The 18,724-nt window shown below is 36.5% G+C and overlaps 1 protein-coding gene across 5 annotated transcripts in view; it reads right to left on the bottom strand.

The window, feature by feature from the left end:
- The window catches only part of POLA1 (DNA polymerase alpha 1, catalytic subunit), a 181,877-nt gene that overhangs the window by 93,867 nt on the left and 69,286 nt on the right, over nucleotides 1–18,724 (bottom strand). For all 5 annotated transcript variants that reach the window (XR_014956792.1, XM_085585343.1, XM_085585352.1 and 2 more), the window contains exons 29-34: nucleotides 17,599–17,804; nucleotides 16,232–16,364; nucleotides 14,560–14,691; nucleotides 12,399–12,573; nucleotides 4,737–4,915; nucleotides 2,911–3,042 (exon numbers count right to left, since the gene is read on the bottom strand). Coding sequence is in view for 4 of the 5 variants with exons in the window: in XM_085585343.1 (XP_085441469.1) it covers nucleotides 2,911–3,042; nucleotides 4,737–4,915; nucleotides 12,399–12,573; nucleotides 14,560–14,691; nucleotides 16,232–16,364; nucleotides 17,599–17,804 (957 nt within the window). In the remaining variant the exon portion in view is untranslated. The remainder of the gene's footprint in view (nucleotides 1–2,910; nucleotides 3,043–4,736; nucleotides 4,916–12,398; nucleotides 12,574–14,559; nucleotides 14,692–16,231; nucleotides 16,365–17,598; nucleotides 17,805–18,724) is intronic.

Raw genomic sequence — 18,724 nt, 5'->3', positions numbered from 1 at the left:
AAGATTATCAAAATTTATATTGTTAATACCATTAAGAAATCTGTAAATACTGGAGCAATGGTAGATATGTTTTAGAAGTCAAATATAAAACATTTCAATGTTTCATAGCAAAAAACGATTGCAGAAGCAGATATTTTCATATAAAGGCAAGTAATTTACAAAAACAATGGGATTGTAACAGGCTCTCAAAATTCTATTTATGCACTTACATTTGCATCTTTTTAAAGGAATGTTGTATATCATGGTTGTATTTTTTTATTTAACACAGTTTCATGTGCCAAAAAGGGCAGTAGATTTTCTACTTTTAGATTTTATGGCACTCCTCCCTGCCCCTAAATTTATACAACCACATAAAAAACATTTCAATAGTCTAAAGGAAAAAACAAGCAATATCTTGAACAGTTAAACACTTTTAAAAAGTCTGATTCAAAGCTCACTGAAAAAAAGTACACTTATTCATCTCAGTGAGCTGTGGATCAGGCTGAAAGGCTCCTGATAGGGCTGTCTTCATAAAAGGTAGCTCATTATTTACAGGTTAAAAAAATTCATTTTTGCATTTTATGTTTTGTATTAAGTGCCATTTGAAGAATATATAAACAAAATAGTATCTAAAAAAATTTAAAATGAAGTGACAATATATTTGACCCTTACAAATTGGTATTTCCGTGCCTTTCAGATGCAATTACTACAATAGGAGATTGTTTAATAAGAGGCTGAAAGATTCATTAAATGTTTTGTTCAGACAGTTCTTTGCCATAATACTTCTCGGTGTGTCTTTATAGCTTATAGGATTATATATATTAGTGCAAACACTAATTTCAACTCCAGCTGTTATATAGCCACTACAAGTACTTGATGAAAGAAATAAACTAAAAGTCTCAGCATCTGATTTTTTAGGAGCTATCAGTACAAAAACTTTACTTGCCCAACTCCATGAAAAGCCCTTTTGTAAAAAGAAAATTAATGTGCAATCTGGAAATTAATATCACATTTCAAGATCTGAATGTATTCCACAGTCAAAAACTAGGTTTAAACCTTATTATAGCTAACCAGTTCAAAAGTAAATTCTCACTACTAAAAAAACCTCTGAAGCATTTCTTACATAGACAAATAATTTTTTCTTTTTAGATATCTTAATTATCCAATATACCATGTAGCAAGATACTTTATAGATTATGTAAGTAAATTACAATGTTCAGTATTCAAACATTACAGTTTGGTTCCTAGCTTGGTTTTTAAAAAAGACAAAACAACCAACTAAAAAACAGAACTAAAAACATTACATCACTTTTTGTTCTTATCAGCAGTAAGAATTTCTTCTGCCCTTAAAGGCATCTTTCTTCATACAAGTTTACTATTGCGTATCTTCTGCACATGTTCTCAAACACTTTATATGCCTGAAATTATTTAGCATGTGGCACTGTATTATCATTATGCATGTACATTAAATCTAAAAACCATTTTTCATACAAAAAGAGTCAGTGTAAATATATTACTTAGACCGATTATTTAATAACACTTTAATATAATTATGATTTTGCAGACAGTTGGACTTTGCAATAAAGTAACATGAGATCTCACATTTTGGTGACTTCACCTGTCCAAGTCATCTTTAACTTCAATGGAAAGGAACAATATGCCTCTACCTTGGAAAATAATGCTAAAATTTAAATAGCTCTAGAAAGTTTTGTGCTCCTTCTGATGCAAAGATCTTCAAAAGAAGTATTTTTATCTTCAGAAATTATTATGCTTTCAGGAAAGTGTTTAGAAAACATTCACCTATAATTGCAGTAAGAACTAGTATAGAAGAAAGATAACACAAACCATACACTTTAATATACTTAAACTTAATATTAAACCACAGTAATAATTCTTAGTATTGCAGCTGCTGTTTGCAAAAGAATTCTGTAATACTTAAGAAAACACACAATAAATAAGGTACATAATTCAAATTTGGTACAGGCCAAATTTTCAAAAACTATTTACTTTTTTGGGTGTATCAAAAGTTATGAGCACACAAAGGTTATGGATGTCTTCAAAATTTATGTCCACCCTGCAGCTGTGCCAGCAGGCAATGTTGGACAATAAAAACAAGCACGCAGTCAATAGCATGAGATTCTCTAAGAAAATTTGACCAAAATAGCTAGATGCCAATTCACAAAATATAATGCTTCTAGCATATTAGAAATACAAAATACATCTATATAATTTTAAAAGCATGGTGGGTTTTGTCCTAATGTTGGACATTGAGAAGATAGGAATTTTAAATATTACACCTTTTTTCCCCAAAAAGCCATACAAAGCCAACCACTACCACTGGCACTTTGGACCTTGCACTACCCCTCAAAAAAAGAGAATTGTATCAATTTAATTAACTACCCATCTTTCTCCTCATTTTTTTTCTTCCCAATCATTATTAAGAAAGATTTATAGTATTTCCCTTCCTACAGTCCTTCAAAGAATTTTTATAGAGCTATATTCAGGTCTCCTTTTCACAATGTATGACAATATATGTCAATTTGAGTTGAAGAAAGAGAATCGTATTTCAATTACATGAGAAACCAATATCTACATATTTGATAGGCTTCACAGATTTTTTCAAAAGCATTGAGATAATGCACTCTGGCTAAAAATCTGGAAAACAGAGAGCTACTACATCTGTAATAATTCTGACACACACAGTTACAAAAATGTAAATATATCTAACTATCTTGAGGTTGAACTGAGAAAACAAACGTTCTAAATTGATTTTTTAATTCACTGATTGTTTTATTTTCAGAAAGTTGGGGGTTGATGCTGCACGCTACTACCTTCACTATACAAAAAAAAAGGGTAACATGACACTCACAAAAAGCTCATCACTACCTGAAAAACTCATTTCATACAACAGAGTATTTTCTGCATACTTACACTGTAGTATTTTCTGAGGTAGCGTCTAATATCCAACAGTAACTTGTTGTTCATTTGAACCACATAGCTGAAAGGAGGCTCCTTACATTCTGTCTTGCTGCATCTTTGCAAGCTGGGTTCAATAAATCGCCCCTGCAAACAGAAGTGTAAAACCAGCACCATTATGACAGATGATGGAATCAGAAGTTACCACGGGAGTTGTATATACAATACATATATTTTTAAAAGTAACAGTTTTAAAGGGCCCATGATATCTGGGCCTTCTTTCTTCCCATCGTGGGTGGCCACACCCATATGGGAAAACTGCAGGGCAGAGATATCTTCATTTTGCTCTTAAGGAAAGCTCTTTTAGAAAATACACCACTAAGTTAATAATTCAGAAAGAGATGTTGAATAAAAAAAAATCTGTGGGTAAATCATGCAAAAAAACAGGTTTACTGTTTTCTCAGAGACAAACTTCAGCCTCAGTCCATAGATCAGAGAACTGAGAACTTCGAAATCAACCTTATAGATACTAATTATGAAATTACCAAGAGGGCTGTAGGGACAAAATACATAAAGAAAAATCACATTATCATCTTTTGCTTTCTCCAAGTTCAAAGAACAGCTCTTATAGTTTTGCACTATCTCATTCCCTTATTTTAAAAACCTTCTGAACACCAGACATTAAAATTTGAGGACCTGGAAGTGTTGTGTGAACAGCTAAAATTAAGTTTGTGGAATTCTCACTAATGTTAACAGCAGTCTGGTAGGCTGGACAGTCATACAGCTTTCAGAAAACTTTCTTGCAAGGTAAGACTTAGCTCTTGTGAGCCATCTTGGCTAAACCTCCACTCACAACACTAATTAATTCCAGGTGAAACAGAGGGAATTTTTGGCTTAGTTTCCAGATTTCTTCTGTGGTTTGGTGATGGAGATATATTTTTTTTACTCTCCAGTTAGCCCATCTGCAACTTGTCAAGTCATATGCAATTAACTGCCTTATTTACAGCTGCGATGAAAAAAAGTCAAGGATTCACAAAGTATCTCTCGATTTGTGTCTTTTCCTCTTACATGCTTCCAAAGACTGCTTTATTTTGATTCAAAAAATGCAAAACATCTGCTGTTTGTCCAAATTAACTTAAAATAATTACTTTTAATTTAGATAAAAGATTTATTTGCTTTCAGTTTCAAGGTTTTTACTACTCTGAAGCTCACTAATTTGCCGATGACTAATACATACATAACATGCTGTACAGTTAAATACTTGGCCCCACTTCAAGTTGTGATCCAAGGTCAGAGATACATTTTTTTGGCAGAACTTCTCAACAAGAATGTACCCCTATGACTTTTTATTCAATTCACAGAGACAGAAGGAAAGATAAGATAGAAAAACCTTACTCTCAAGAAGGGAGGTGGGATGTAGCAAGATAAACACAAGTTTAAAAAGCACTTTGTTCCAATTAATATGATTTAGGATAAGAAACTGCCACTGCTACACAAAAGTTTTATTAAACAGAGAGCTAGAAGTTACTAAGGTGTTAAGATAAGGATTCCTTTAAAAAGTAACAGCAACAATCATTCACGACTGTAGGCAAACAGATTAATGAAGCCAGATAATCTTACACGTTCTGCGAGACGACGCAGCTGAAATGCAAAAATGGGAAAAATATTTCAGCACTATCCTATCAGCAATTATCTGCTCCAAAGCTATAAATAGCAGGACTGAAACAATATGGTATCTTCTGCTACATCATTTGAATCCTATCTGAAAAGCTGTTCTCTCTACAAGCATTTTTCTCTCTCACCAATGAACAGAAATGAAACAAACAAAAAAACCAACTAACCGAACCATCAAAGACATTGTCATAAATATTTTCTGTTCCGCATTTGAGGCAGCAAAACTTGAATCTTTCACAATCCCTGTATTTCTCCTCATCAGTGAGCTGAGCTGGGCCACCAACCAAGGCATCATTCTCATCTTTATGGTAATGGTGATGGACTCTGAATTGGGAGGGATCCAGTCCTATTAATAAGAAACAAAAATTTCAAAAGACTAAGAGGTCAACCATGCAAGCAGGCTTATTTTTCATATGCTTGGTGAAGCAGATTCAAAAGAAAGTTACAAAATGTAAATTCAGAAGCTGAAAATCTCTCCTTAGCAAAACTTCCTCTATAAAACATAAATATGTTCTACAATTTTTAACCATGAATAAAGGTTCAGGAGACATGAAGGAATCATCTTACTTATCTTCTTACGCAAGATTGCTTTATAAATAAAACAAGCACGCTGCATTATCATGGGAGTATGCAAGAGAACATTTTGTTTCTGAGGAAACCACTCCTAAAGGATAGCTTTATTGTTATTCCCTTTTTAAGTTACATTGAAAATATTTCAATAAAAATGTGCATTGTTATTAAGAAACAGTCTTTAAATCAAAATGGCACCATTAATACCAAAAACAGAGAATAAAAACCCCATTAAAGTAACACGGGTGCACTGCTATTACCAACTCCTTCAAGTCCGTACACAACTGCCAACTCTGATTTCAATGCAGTGGTCGATTTCATTTTGGCTCAGTGGTTAACAGCATGGAGGTTTCAATCTAATGCAGTGGTTAAAATTCAGCAGCAGCATTTAAAACCGCAGCGCAGGAGACAAAGTGCTTTATTTTTGATTGCCAGAACTCAAGATTTTAAACAAATAAATACACAAAAGAGATCCCAGAAATACTGATTCAACCACAAATAAGTAAATAAGCAAGCAAGAACGAAGTTCACTGTTCTAGGAATAAGACTGCCAAAGTAAACTTAATAAAATCCTCAAGTTCTGTCATCCTTTGTCATGTGCAACTTTTTAAAAGTGCATGCATCTCATTTACAGGGTTTTTTTTTGCTAACTTCAGGAAAAAACACATGTTCAGAAAAAAAATACTTAATTGAATGAGCATGTAGGAGAAAACCTTCAGAAAACTATGGCTCACTTTAGTAGTAAAACAAAAAGATCAGAGAAGCACTTTAAAAATATTTTTAACAGACATTAATCCAAGTAACAGATTACCATGTATTAAACCAAATCCTGTATAAATTTCAGTTTAAAAAAGTAGTAATTCCAATAAAAAATGTAACCAAGATTACAAATAGAAAGTGAAGCTTCACCTTATTATAAATGTACCATATTTAAAGACAATGGTTAGGAACAATATTCCGTTAAGCTACACAAATATTATTTCACTTATAGCAGTTGTGTTGTACAGGCAGATTGTCTTTACATAAAAGGTTTTATATGTCTGACTTTAACACCACTATTCTCAATTCTTATCTTGCAGTCTTAAAACAAATTCAAGCACCAGGAAAAATTCCATTGCCAAATAAGTTTATGTGGGTCTTGATAGAATATGGGTTTCACTAAAATTTATCCAATCTTCCCAATTTTGCCAAAAGAAAAAAATGTCAATGCAGAAAGGTAACAATTCACCTCCAGGAGGCTTCTAGACTTTTAATACAGTTCTCCACTATTCTTTTAAAGAAAAAGGCAAAAGCAAAATACACTGCTAACAGCATATTTTACACTTTAATACACATGGTATCCCCAAAAAAAGACTGTAGGGTTTTTTTTCTGGCCTTTTTTTTTTTTAATAGAAGGATTGGTAATATATAGGCAGCACACAGGTAGTAGATAATAGGTTTAGAAAGGGAACTGGAGTTCAGTATTCAGATTTTGCAAAAAATCCAAGTATGCAGTAGGTTGGATCTAAGATAGCAATGGTGAAAACAAAAATTCTCAGTTTACTCTGAGTTCAGAAGTGGAATGAGAAACATCATTCCAACTTTCTGATCCAGATACCATTACAGTTCAGCTAGAAATCTTTGGTTGTTTCTCAAATGCAAGTATGGAGCAAAGTAGCTCACTAGAAGACAAAAGGAGACAAATTCTGGTCTTCAGTCAACTGCAGTTCTCCAAAACTGAGTCAAAAACAGTGACCAAGTATTGGTCATTTTATATTAATTTAACAGAAAAAAAAATATTGTGAGAATTTAAATCACACCTATCTCTGAACTTTCTTAGCTGTTTTGGCTGGAAAAAACAACCAAAAAACATTGTCCTGAACCAAGCACACATCTGAGTCTTGGTGTGCAAACAGCCACAGTGAAATAAAAGGGACTACAAATCAGGCTTTGAAAGAACATGCCTACCTTAATTATCTTGTGGAATTGGGAACTATTTTATTTATTACCTCCTTTCAGGAATAGTTAGTTGGTTCAGTTAATCCATTTCAGCACCTACCTCATATCCTCTCGGACCAGGTCACACTGGTCACGTTATTTTACTCGGTACACAAAACAGGGGCTACCTAATTGCGTGGTGAAAAAAAAATAATATCTGGTTTTGGTAATTCTTAAATGAATAGGATGAGACTAATCAGTGAACTTTGAACTCTTTTTTTAACACTGATGGCATCAAGAAAAAATAAAAATCAAAGCAACTTTGACTTAGTCTGACAGGGAGAAGTCTTCAGGGTTACCATTAAATTACCTGCACTGCATGTAAGCTTTAAAGCTTCATCACCTCACCAAAAAGACAAGGCTGGATGCAGGACAAAGCACTGCATCAATACAAACGCGCAGAGTGACCAACCTAACAAATACAACTAAGTTCAGGGACTTGTTCCTGAATTATTTAAAAGAATTATTAAAACCATTACCAAATGGCAAGCAAAGCAGATCACTCAAGAACCTGAAAAAACGCTCAGAGATTTTTACCAAGCGCAGTATTTTAACAGCAACATTTCTGCGGGTCGCTTGTGCCCTTCCTTGCCCCGCGGGCACAGGGGTTCCCGGGGCCGTTCCCGGGGCCGTTCCCGGGGTCTGTCCCTGGGGCCATTCCCGGGGTCTGTCTCTGGGGCCGTTCCCGGGGCCATTCCCGGGGCCATTCCCGGGGTCTGTCCCCGGGGCCGTTCCCGGGGCCGTTCCCGGGGTCTGTCCCCGGGGCCGTTCCCGGGGTCTGTCCCCGGGGCCGTTCCCGGGGCCGCTCCATTCCAGCCGCAGGTGCCCGGGGCCGCGGCAGTTCCCGGGGCCATTCCCGGGGCCATTCCCGGGGTCTGTCCCCGGGGCCATTCCCGGGGCCATTCCCGGGGTCTGTCCCCGGGGCCGTTCCCGGGGCCGTTCCCGGGGTCTGTCCCCGGGGCCGTTCCCGGGGCCGCTCCATTCCAGCCGCAGGTGCCCGGGGCCGCGGCAGTTCCCGGGGCCATTCCCGGGGCCATTCCCGGGGTCTGTCCCCGGGGCCATTCCCGGGGCCATTCCCGGGGTCTGTCCCCGGGGCCATTCCCGGGGCCGTTCCATTCCAGCCGCAGGTGCCCGGGGCCGCGGCAGTTCCCGGCGCCTTTCCCGGGGACCCGGGCAATCGGCAGCCGGTGCTGCCACCCCGCGGCCGGCGCCGCGCACTGCAGCGGGGCGCGCGGGGCCGCTCGGTTGCCCGCTCACATCGGAACCGCTTCTTTTACTCCTTCATCTTAGCGTCGTCTCTTTTATTCGTTCACGTTTGCACTTTCTTTTACTCATTTCAACGCGCTTTAACGCGTCTCGGGTCTGGAGCATCTCAGAACACCCAGCTAGGCCGCAAAGTTCACACGCTGTAGGGCTAGTTACTGTATTGTCATGAACTTTTGTCACGACTTTAATTTTAATTTTCATTATTCTCCTTTCACTTCACTCCCTAATGTAAACAAAACAACAAAAAAGTCAAAACCTGAGCTAAATTCTTTGTGCCACAAGGAGTGCATCCATCCTGATTTCTGTCTGGAGAGTCTGTCTGTGCAGCTCCTACATACTGTTTTAAAGACACCTAAACGATTCTCTAAAAATAATTTTAAAAAAATAAAATGAAAAAGCCAATATATTTGGTGTTGGTGTGTTTCCTTACAAGAAGCAGCTAATACATAGACACCACCTGAAAGCAGGGAACAGAACTGGGAAGTACTCCTAATGACAAGCCTCATCAGGACCCAGTAATGACTCCCTAAAAGCAGACAGACTTTCTAAGAAATGCCCAATGCCAAGCAATCTGCAGAGCACCAATGTGCACATCCCTCTGTAAGGCAGCAGAACATCATGATACTGTCTCATTTAGAACATCATGACACTGTCTTGGACAGTAGTCATCAACTTCCATCATTTGAAGAAAGTAATATTCTGTATTAACAGCTACAGAAGTCCCATGGTTAAAGAACTCTGCTTCCAAGTCTGCTTATTTCTGACAACACACAAATAAGATGTAACTTTTCTTTGAGACAAGGAGCAGTACTTAGGTATTAACAAAAAAACCTTATTTGAAATACAGTGAGAGAATTGCTGTGACATACAGCTCTTCCAGTTTAAAAGCCAGATATCTTAAGGATGAAGTAAGGTCTCCAAGATTTAGGAAGACCAGATTTATTCAGTGATATAGCTGATTAGATTGTAGACTTTATGTAGTTTTACAAACTGAGACAATCCTCATCTTGTCACTGCGTTTCCTCAGAAACTTGAAGACAAAGAGAGTGAATACAGGAGTATGCCCAGGAGACTCTCTTTTAGGAACAATGAACTTCCATCTCTCAAACACTCAGCAGACCTCCTACAATGCCCCAAAACAAAAGGTGGGTTCCAACTTGATTCCATAGCGAATAAATATGACATTAAATGGGTTCTCTGCAATGTTTAAGTTGCCTTATTTGCTTCTTCAGTGTCTAATATAATTTAAAATTACTTGCTTTGAGCACAGACAGTACAAAGAACTTTTCAGCACTTTGATGTGAGCCAAGCTTCCCTAGCAGAGTTCAATTTTATCTTCTCAGACTAGCAGGGTGACAGGAAACATTCACCTCATAAACACGCATTATTATAGATTCTGTTAAACATGCAGCCAAGATCTTTTTTCTACAAACATTCTCCCTATACAGGCACATATTCTACATAATACAATAAATCTGATCAGTGGAAGAAGATAAGCATAGTGAGAATGCAACAGGGTTTTGGTCCATGTATATGATGCTTACGTATCCTTCAGAACAGGAAAATGTCCCTTTTTGCAACAAGATGGAAAAAATAATGGAATTTGGATGTATCTAATGATGAAAATACTAAGTAAAAGAGCCCAACTTAGCACCACAGATCAGTAAACAGTTTCCATATTTGCTTGTTTTACTAAGCTGGACTCAAGTATCTTGTACTCTTTATCTTACAAATGATTTTTGATTTTTATGAAAGAAAACCACTTGACTGCACCTCCAGTACCATTTAAAAAACCCTGTTAGATAACTCCAGCTTACAATGACTAATGTACAGCTCTGATCAATTGGTGTATATGAAAACCTAAGCAGATCAGAAGTCTTGAATGACTCTACCCTCAAGCACAATTTAAGCTTTCCCAAGAAAACAACGCTAGAGAGGGTGATGAAATTTTGACTGTACAGCAAGGTCAAACTGAACACACTTCAGATCTAAGACTGTAATAGATACATACAGGTTTTCAGACTGACAATTGTGGACTATTAATAAACTCTCAGCTGCATGATGCTATTACAGACCATAAAAGAAATCTTCATCTGGAACGTACTACAGTGCAAAAAGCAGCACAGGCACTTGCAAACAGTAGGTGCTATCAAGTGGCACGGAGTTCTTAAGATCTGGTAGTTAATTTAGGTGTCTGAAGGAAGCCAGACTTTTTTGAAAATCTAACCTGCTGCGGATAAAGAGCTCTGAATTTGAGCTTAACTCTACAAGACTGACAATCTTTGCCAATAAAAATAAACTAGCTTCAGAAATCATTCCTGTCTTTTACCCAAATGAAGTACAAGTTTGCTGCCTATTTTAAACCACTTCAACCTAACCAAGAGTGCTTGACCTTTTCAGTCAGGCATACCACACAGTCGGCTCTGACATCAAGGGAAAGTTGGATACCAAGGCCTTGCCACATAATAAACAGGATGATTTGTGTGGTCAGCCTGCATGTGTGGAGCTCTCAAAGCATGAGAGCTGTTGAGGACATGTGGAACATCAAATGCCTCCAAGAGACACCTTTGCTGCTCAGAAAAAGCAGAATTTGTGTCTTCAACCTCTTTTCAACAACTCAGAAATGGAGATGGAAAAAGCTGCATGTTACAAGGATTGTCTTGGGAGATTAAGATCCTTCAAGATTATCATCCTCCTTCCTGAGAAGCAGCAAGGCATCTTTCTCGCACACATTCTAAGTACAGTCTCCTAATCAGCTGTTACTGAGGGAACTACAGAGATGCAGTTACACAGAGGAAAGGTCCTGAGGCTACCAGGTGATTTTTAACTGGCCAAATCCTGGATTTTGGCCTCCTTTACCTAAACACAAAATGCTGACAACTAACGCTTCCTCTGAGCATTGAAATATTCTGAACTAAGTAAAATCTGCAGGTCTGAACTTCTGTAGACACGGGCATAGCACAAACTATTAAACTGACACAGTGCAACTCTCCAAGAAGTTCTCCTAGAGAAAAGGCAGCCTTGTCAAAAATTTCATAGCCAGCAAGATTAACAACTTTTTCATGCCCTTCAGCAATAGTTTTAAAAATAATGAAGTATGTGTGAGTTACAAATCACTGTTTATCAAGTAGATCAGGCAAGTCTGTTGGTTAATCACTTCTGGGGAGGAAACAACACTAAAAGGAATACACACACAGAGCATAGCATTTTCAAGAACAGAGACCCAATAGAACTGTAAACACATTTTCAACCTTTCATTTTTTCTAGGTAAGAAGCCCAGGGAATAGAGAAGAAAGAGGCAATCACAGTTGGGCAGAAAAATCTCTAATTCTAATTATTAGACATATTTTTAAAAGGAAAAACAACTCTAACAAGAATTGTTAGACAACTCTAACAACAGCAATTCCCTGTTGCTCATTTGAATTAAAACTGTTGATTTCATGGATCGCTAACATTAGTTGTTTTGTTTTTTTTTTTTGACAGCACTTCTTAGTTTTGGGACCACTTAATTCCTCCATATGAAGCAGTTGAAACTGCTAAGATTTTATGTTTCTGTTATCCACTAAGTCAGTTCTAGCAATCAAGTCTTCACTTACATCCTATTAAAAATTTGTATTCTTTCATTGTAATTATGACGCTTTTCCTCCTGGGAAGATGCCAGAGATCCCAGCATTTCTCTCTGGAAAAATATTAGTTCAGATGCACACTCCAGAACTCCTTTAGTAACTTAAGAAAATCTCAGAGACATGCAATAGCACTATCATTTCTGAAAAGCAGATTTTGCAATTCTGTACAGGGACTGTAAGATTAAATTCATGTTAGTGATCACCTTCTGAAAAAATACTATTCTGCAGAAGTCATAAATACACTTAGAGCCCACACTGCTTTCTATAACACAAGCTATTGTTCAAATTGTTCAATGTTTCTGTTGAAGCATTTCTGTTGAGAAACGTACATTAAAACCTCTCACTTTGGATTTTGAAATTCTTCAAATAAACTGAATTTAGAATACTTACCTAACCATGTTGCAATAAGAACAGAATCAATTCCCTCTATGGGCACACATATTCTAGCAACTACTGGATGTATTTGCTGTGACAGGTAGTACTGGTTATCAATTTTAAGATTTTCTTGCTTTTTTAACTGTTCTGGAGCATATGCTCGCTGGCTGGCACTGAGATCTGATCCATCCTAAGGAGACACATACAAAAAAAAGTATGAAAAAAGTCTATACAAAAGGATTATGCTTCAAATATTATGCATTATTTTAATGCAAAATCGTTACACACTCTTTTGGTTGATTTATTATGCATCCAATACAAATCCAGCAGTAGTAAAAAAACTGCATTGCTGATGCTGGCATCAACTAGCAAGTTCAAGAATGCAAAACCAGCTTGTATTATTGTAGCCTACACGTGCAAATCAGTACGAGTAGACAGAGTAAACAGTCCCATCTGTCAATTCTGAAATGCACAATGAAAACACATTGTAACCATCAGCCCAGTTAAAAATACACAGAGGGCATGCATTTTGGATTCACTTTGTACTAAACCAGCATTATCATTTTGCACAACAAGCAATTCTAAGTCGTGGATATCAAAACTATATCTGTTTTGCTAGAAAATTTATATTCTTTAATTCTATAAAGAAATTAATAGAATGAATGGTCAGAGAATGGACCAGCACTCATTGGCATATGAATAAATAACAGAGGCAACAGCATTGATTAGAAAGAGGAAATTCTAAAATATTCAGAAATACTGAAAGAAATGTATGGTGACATTTCAAGCTAAGAGAGAAACACCACTTAGAGGTTAAAATATACATTATATCCTTCTCCAACTTGAAAGAGGAAGATAAGGAGAAAATAATTCAATTTGGGAAGGTAATAACTAAATTGAAAACAATATACATGAAGGAATTAAGTATCAGATCTAAGATGACAGTACTCTTGGAAAATGTAACTCATTTAAATCGTAACACCACTCCTCAACTGCCCAAGGAAATATAATTCTTAATATATGTCAAAAATCTTAGAGCAAAACATAAAGCTGTATTTTTGCAAGATTCCTTAACAGACATAAACTTTTTTTAGGAATGCGGCAGGGTGGGGCCAAGTACCACAACTGTTTTGGGAGCTTTTTTTTTTTGCTAAGTACAATCTCGTTTTTGATTTTTTTCAGCAAAATAGAACAAATGCATTAATACATGACACCTTCATTTTTTCATTTAAGATGAGCTACTGGTTTCAACAGGGTCAGCAGCCATGGACTGAAAACCCATCACTAATAAAGACAGACTGCAAGCCATTGGTTCCTCCTACTCCTTTCAGACAACTTAGTATTCAGAACAAAATTAATTTAGGACTATTCAGCTCATCCAGCTGCTTTGCAAAAATAATTACAATGCAACTCCTTCAGCTCCCTTCTTTCAACAAGTATATTCTTCTCTTGTATTGTGCCACTGCTCAGCCGCACCCGTGGCCCAGCTCTCAAAAGTCTTGGCAGCTTTGGGGTGCCAGGCTAAGAACTCTCAATTAGGTCAAATACAAATTTTGGTTTGAAAATAATGAAGGAGCTGAAATAGTCACATTGTCAAGTTCATCAGCTTGGCCTAAAAGACCCCTTGGTCCATCTAACTCAGCCTACACTTTTTTTTTTTTAATTTACAGAACCGAAGTGGAGTATGTATTTGTAAAATAGTGATAAGCATTTATAGGATAAACACCTGAAACCAGAAAGTGGCTCAAATTTCCCAGTCTATACATCAGAGGTACCACCAGATCCAATAAGTATGAACTGAACAGACACAGGTTGAGACTGGAAAAAACAATGACACTATTTAACCAACAACAATTATCTTCCCACGAACGAAAGGTTCTCCACCACCAGAATTTTCTTCTGCTTAAAATGAAGACTAGGCATTTTCTTTAAATGCCTATTTCAAAAAATTAATTAATTCAGGGAGATTTTACCAGTCACTATTTGGAAATAGTTGCTGAGCTAATCAATGCTCTATAAAACTAAATTTAGTATAAAAAACTGACTGGTTTAAAATATAAGATTACCTCACCAAAAAGAAATGCCAAAACACATTTTCCCAGGAGCTGAGATGGGTTTTTTTTGCTGTATCTCAAAACAATACCTATTATTTAGCTATAAAAAAAGACATTTTTACCTGACAAATGATATATGACACTGTGTCTCCTGCCTTCACCTTTCGGCCTCCATGAGAGTTTATCCACATTGCAACATGCACATGTGGCAAGGCTTTTTTGTCAGGATAATCCTGGGGATCTTTTGTCAATGCCTAAAATATCAGAGGGGAAAACAGAAACATAACTATGAGAAAAATCTATTACTTCAGTGATGGACAGCTCAGAACTTTAAAAGACAAGATTACATAGCAACTATCTTCATCCTTCTACTATTCACAAGTTCATCTCGAACACAAAGCAAGATAAAAAAACTGTAACAAACATATTTACCATTATTATTAAGCTCTAGGTAGTAGTCCTTCAAATTTTATGAATGTTATTATTAATAAAACAAAAGGATGTTTTTACAATTACTATTTCAAAAATGCATTAGCATTATGATCATAATGCAATTGTTTTAAAATTAAACTAAAGTGAAGATTATAATATCATGCAAAATACAAAAACAGAGCCAGAGATTACCCTCTTACTCCTGTTCCATTAAGGTCATAGAGTAAATCTGAATAATATTGTGTAGCTGACTATCTAACAAGTTCTGCAGCAAGAGGTATAACTGAATTTAAATATTTCTGTGTATCTCATACTACTGAAATTCCACAGTGACTTTTTACTTTAAACAAAATAAAATGCTATATTTGAATATTTACTGTCATCACAATTCTTAGAAACAACTTCTACATTTGACTTAATAGTTAAATATGTTTTTTCCTGAGGTAGTAAAACAGAAGAACTTTAGGAATTTAAAGTGAACATTTTGCTATATGTATCTCTTACAGGGACACTAAGTGCTCTTAGAAGATTTGCATCAGAACATCATTTTTTTAAGCCAACCATAAAATTCAGTGATTTCTCCACACTCATATGACAACCTGAGTACATTTCTTAACTGATTGACACAGTCTTACAGAGCAGTCAGATGTCCAGCTGGCAAAAGAAACAGACTTTGGATAGACAGTTGATAGATGTCTTCTATTAGAAGCATAAGAGGGGCATGTAATACCCAATTCATCGATGAAACACCTCCCCCAACAGGAAAGGGGAGTCTCTGAAGCTAAAAATACAGTTTTTATCATTGAAGATTCACAAAAAAAAACCAAAAAAAAACAACCAAACAAAAAAACCCCTGCAATGCTGCTGCTAAAACTGCTGTAGACAAAGCAGAGTATTTTACTTCTTGTTGCAAGAAACTCTTGAATCAGGTCTCAAAACGACTATTAGCTTTTTTATACAGAGCTTTCTAAGGAAATATTATTAGGGTTTTCTAAAAAACAGAGTATTTGATTACTTTCCATTGCATTCTTCAGTTTATACATTTCAAGCCTGAAATATAAAGTAATAGCTTAGGAAAGAACTTCTGAAAACATCATATCATTCTCAAAGTGCAGAATGAGCCTGGTAAACAGCAGGATGGGACAAGACACAAAGGTGTTACTCTGAAGCCTCTAGCACCAGTAGGGCTTTTTTCCCCTCTAATTGTAGGATCTTCACAGCATGTCCTGAACTATTCAGTACCTAATAAAACTCCTGCTATTTCACAGCATTGTAAAGATTAAAAATATTTTTGTCAGCAGTCAATATATTCAGGAACAGTAAAGTTTTTCTGAGACAGGAAAGAGCTGCAAGATCACTTACCCTGTTTATTTCAAACTGATTTGCTGGGATCTGACCACTGACCACATTTTCTCCAATTTCTATAAGTCGCCTTTGAATATTTTCCACAATTATGTCTCGGGGCTGATCAGAAAGAATCTGACCAATTACATAGCTGCAAAAATAGTACAATAATTAAGAAAAGCTTGGCATGTGTAAAACCATTACAACAGACACAATCTTCTCTTCTCTTAGATTTTCTCTAGATGTTAAAGAGCCCAAGGATGAAGTCTGAAGAAAAATTTACAGAAATTTACTGGTATATTTTATGTTGCGTTTTATTTATTTACTTATTTAACTAAAAGCAAATTATTGCCAATAGTTCTAATGCTAAATAATGATTTGGAATGGGTATTTTCTTCTGCCATATCATTTATCCATTTATTATTCCATAGCAGGTATCTTAAGATGGGGGAGACGAGAACATACCAAGTAAGCAAAGTCTTGCCTATTGCTGCAAAATGTGGTTGGAAGATCTGCCAGCTGCAGAAGAGTTAGTCACTAAAGAACACTCTCCAACATTTGTATAGCTTTAATTACTAATACATTCCTAACTTGGAAAAATTTGCTTCTATTATGATGCATCTTTTCTTAGAAAATGCAAGTCTTAAGAACAGTAAGCAAGTGTGTGGTGTATTTTTACAGATGTGAAAAGTATTCATTTTTGGATACATTTGGACCATGAGCTGTTTAGGTTTTCAAGAGGCATTATACAATGAGTCAGCACCCAGATGACCACCTCTCCATTCTCTCTAATTTTCTTTCTATGGGGCTAAATGTATTACTTCTACTGAATTAAAGCATTAAAATGCCCTATGTAACAACAATTAATAAACCATCAATCAAGTATCCATCATAATGAAGTCTCATGGCAAAGGAAAGAGAAGAAGTCTTGGGAAAAGGGACCACCTCCTCAGGCTGCACCCAGTGCACTTCCAATTTTTTTAGAGGGTGTTGAAAGTGCTGAGCACCAGCTTCTTTAGGAAATAAAACATCTGACCTAGAACTTACAACTCCAAATGCTGACAGCATCTATCATCTTCAGAAGATTTCAGCTCTGGTTTATTAAATGACATTTACAACACTGACAACTCAAAAGCACAGCTTCCACAGGAGACACAAAACCAGAGAGTGAAATTCAGAGACATTTGGACTTGCACAGGTCTAACCTGTTACCAATGGCAGAAGGTAAAGTTTACATCTCCTCCAAAAATCAGCTAAGTCCTAACACTGATGTTAGTTATCAACTGTGATTTTCAGGAAACACAGTATCAAATGTTTAGGAAAGTAAGTACAAATGTTTACTGTTTCAAACACAGCAAAGAAGACAATGCCACAAAGCAACTTACTTTCCAGTCTGTTTAGCAAGATCACACCAATCTCTCCGGACTATGTCCAGCCCTTTTAGCTCTTGTTTAGTTATGTATTTCCCATCTCCTGTTGGTTCCACACTCAGAGCAGCGTATTTCTTCTTCTTTAACAATAGTAAGGACTTAAAAATTCCATCAATATCGATTTCCAACAATTTGTACAGCTTGTTCACTTCACTTTTGATCTGCAAATGTACCAACATTAACAACAAATGCAGCAATTTAACAAGACAAATTCAACTTCCATATCTGAATGCATTGTTCTTAAGTTTTAAAACAAGCTACATTACACACTGTGTATTTGCATACACATTTTAAAGACTGGTCAGATACAATTAATTCATTACACACTAGTAATTACGAGCTACTACTAAAATTAAGGTTCATGCATTGACTGTTTCAGTATCTACAGCATGGTACATCTAACTCCTTAATAAAATTAAGCAAGGCAGATAAACATGAGATTGAAATTATCTTGGAGATAACTGACTCCAGCTCATTTTACTAGAACAGCTACTCCATCTAACCTCTTACATAAATTAAGCAAACAAGGGATTTCACAGCAGGGATCTACTTACTAGGCAAAGACAAGAGATGGTCACTTAGACAGAAAAGGCAAATAGCCTGACAGAAAAGCTATCTTGCAAAGGCACCTTTCTTTCTTCCCACTCTCATCCTAAACCAGGGAGGGGAGGAAAATTATGACTGCAGATCAGAGCTTAGTGTGTGCATGTTGAGGAAAAACAGGCAAGTTTCTTTTACCTTTCCCCACAATATACCTACCTTTTCTGATTTCCCTGAGAGGAAAAGATGAAGTTTTTCTACACACAGGCTATGTTTTATGCATATACAAAAGTTTCAAATGGCACTGATATGTTGTCTTAATATAATACCAAGTATTTCTTACCTCTATTCTAAGGGAACATAATGCAACAGCTCCAAACAGCGTGAACCTTCAACAACAAACTTTGGTTCCAGTACACATCTATCCACCTACTGGCTTGGCTGAAAGTTTCCCACATGCTTTTTTCTTCCCTCATATGTTTTTACTTTATGTTCTTCAACAGAGTACCTCCATATGCCAGGTGTCTTGTTCTGTCTTCAT

Source organism: Lonchura striata, chromosome 1, assembly GCF_050655825.1.
Source record: "Lonchura striata isolate lonStrDom1 chromosome 1, ASM5065582v1, whole genome shotgun sequence".
In the NCBI taxonomy this organism is placed as follows: domain Eukaryota; kingdom Metazoa; phylum Chordata; class Aves; order Passeriformes; family Estrildidae; genus Lonchura; species Lonchura striata.
This window is presented reverse-complemented; position numbering and strand designations above follow the sequence as displayed.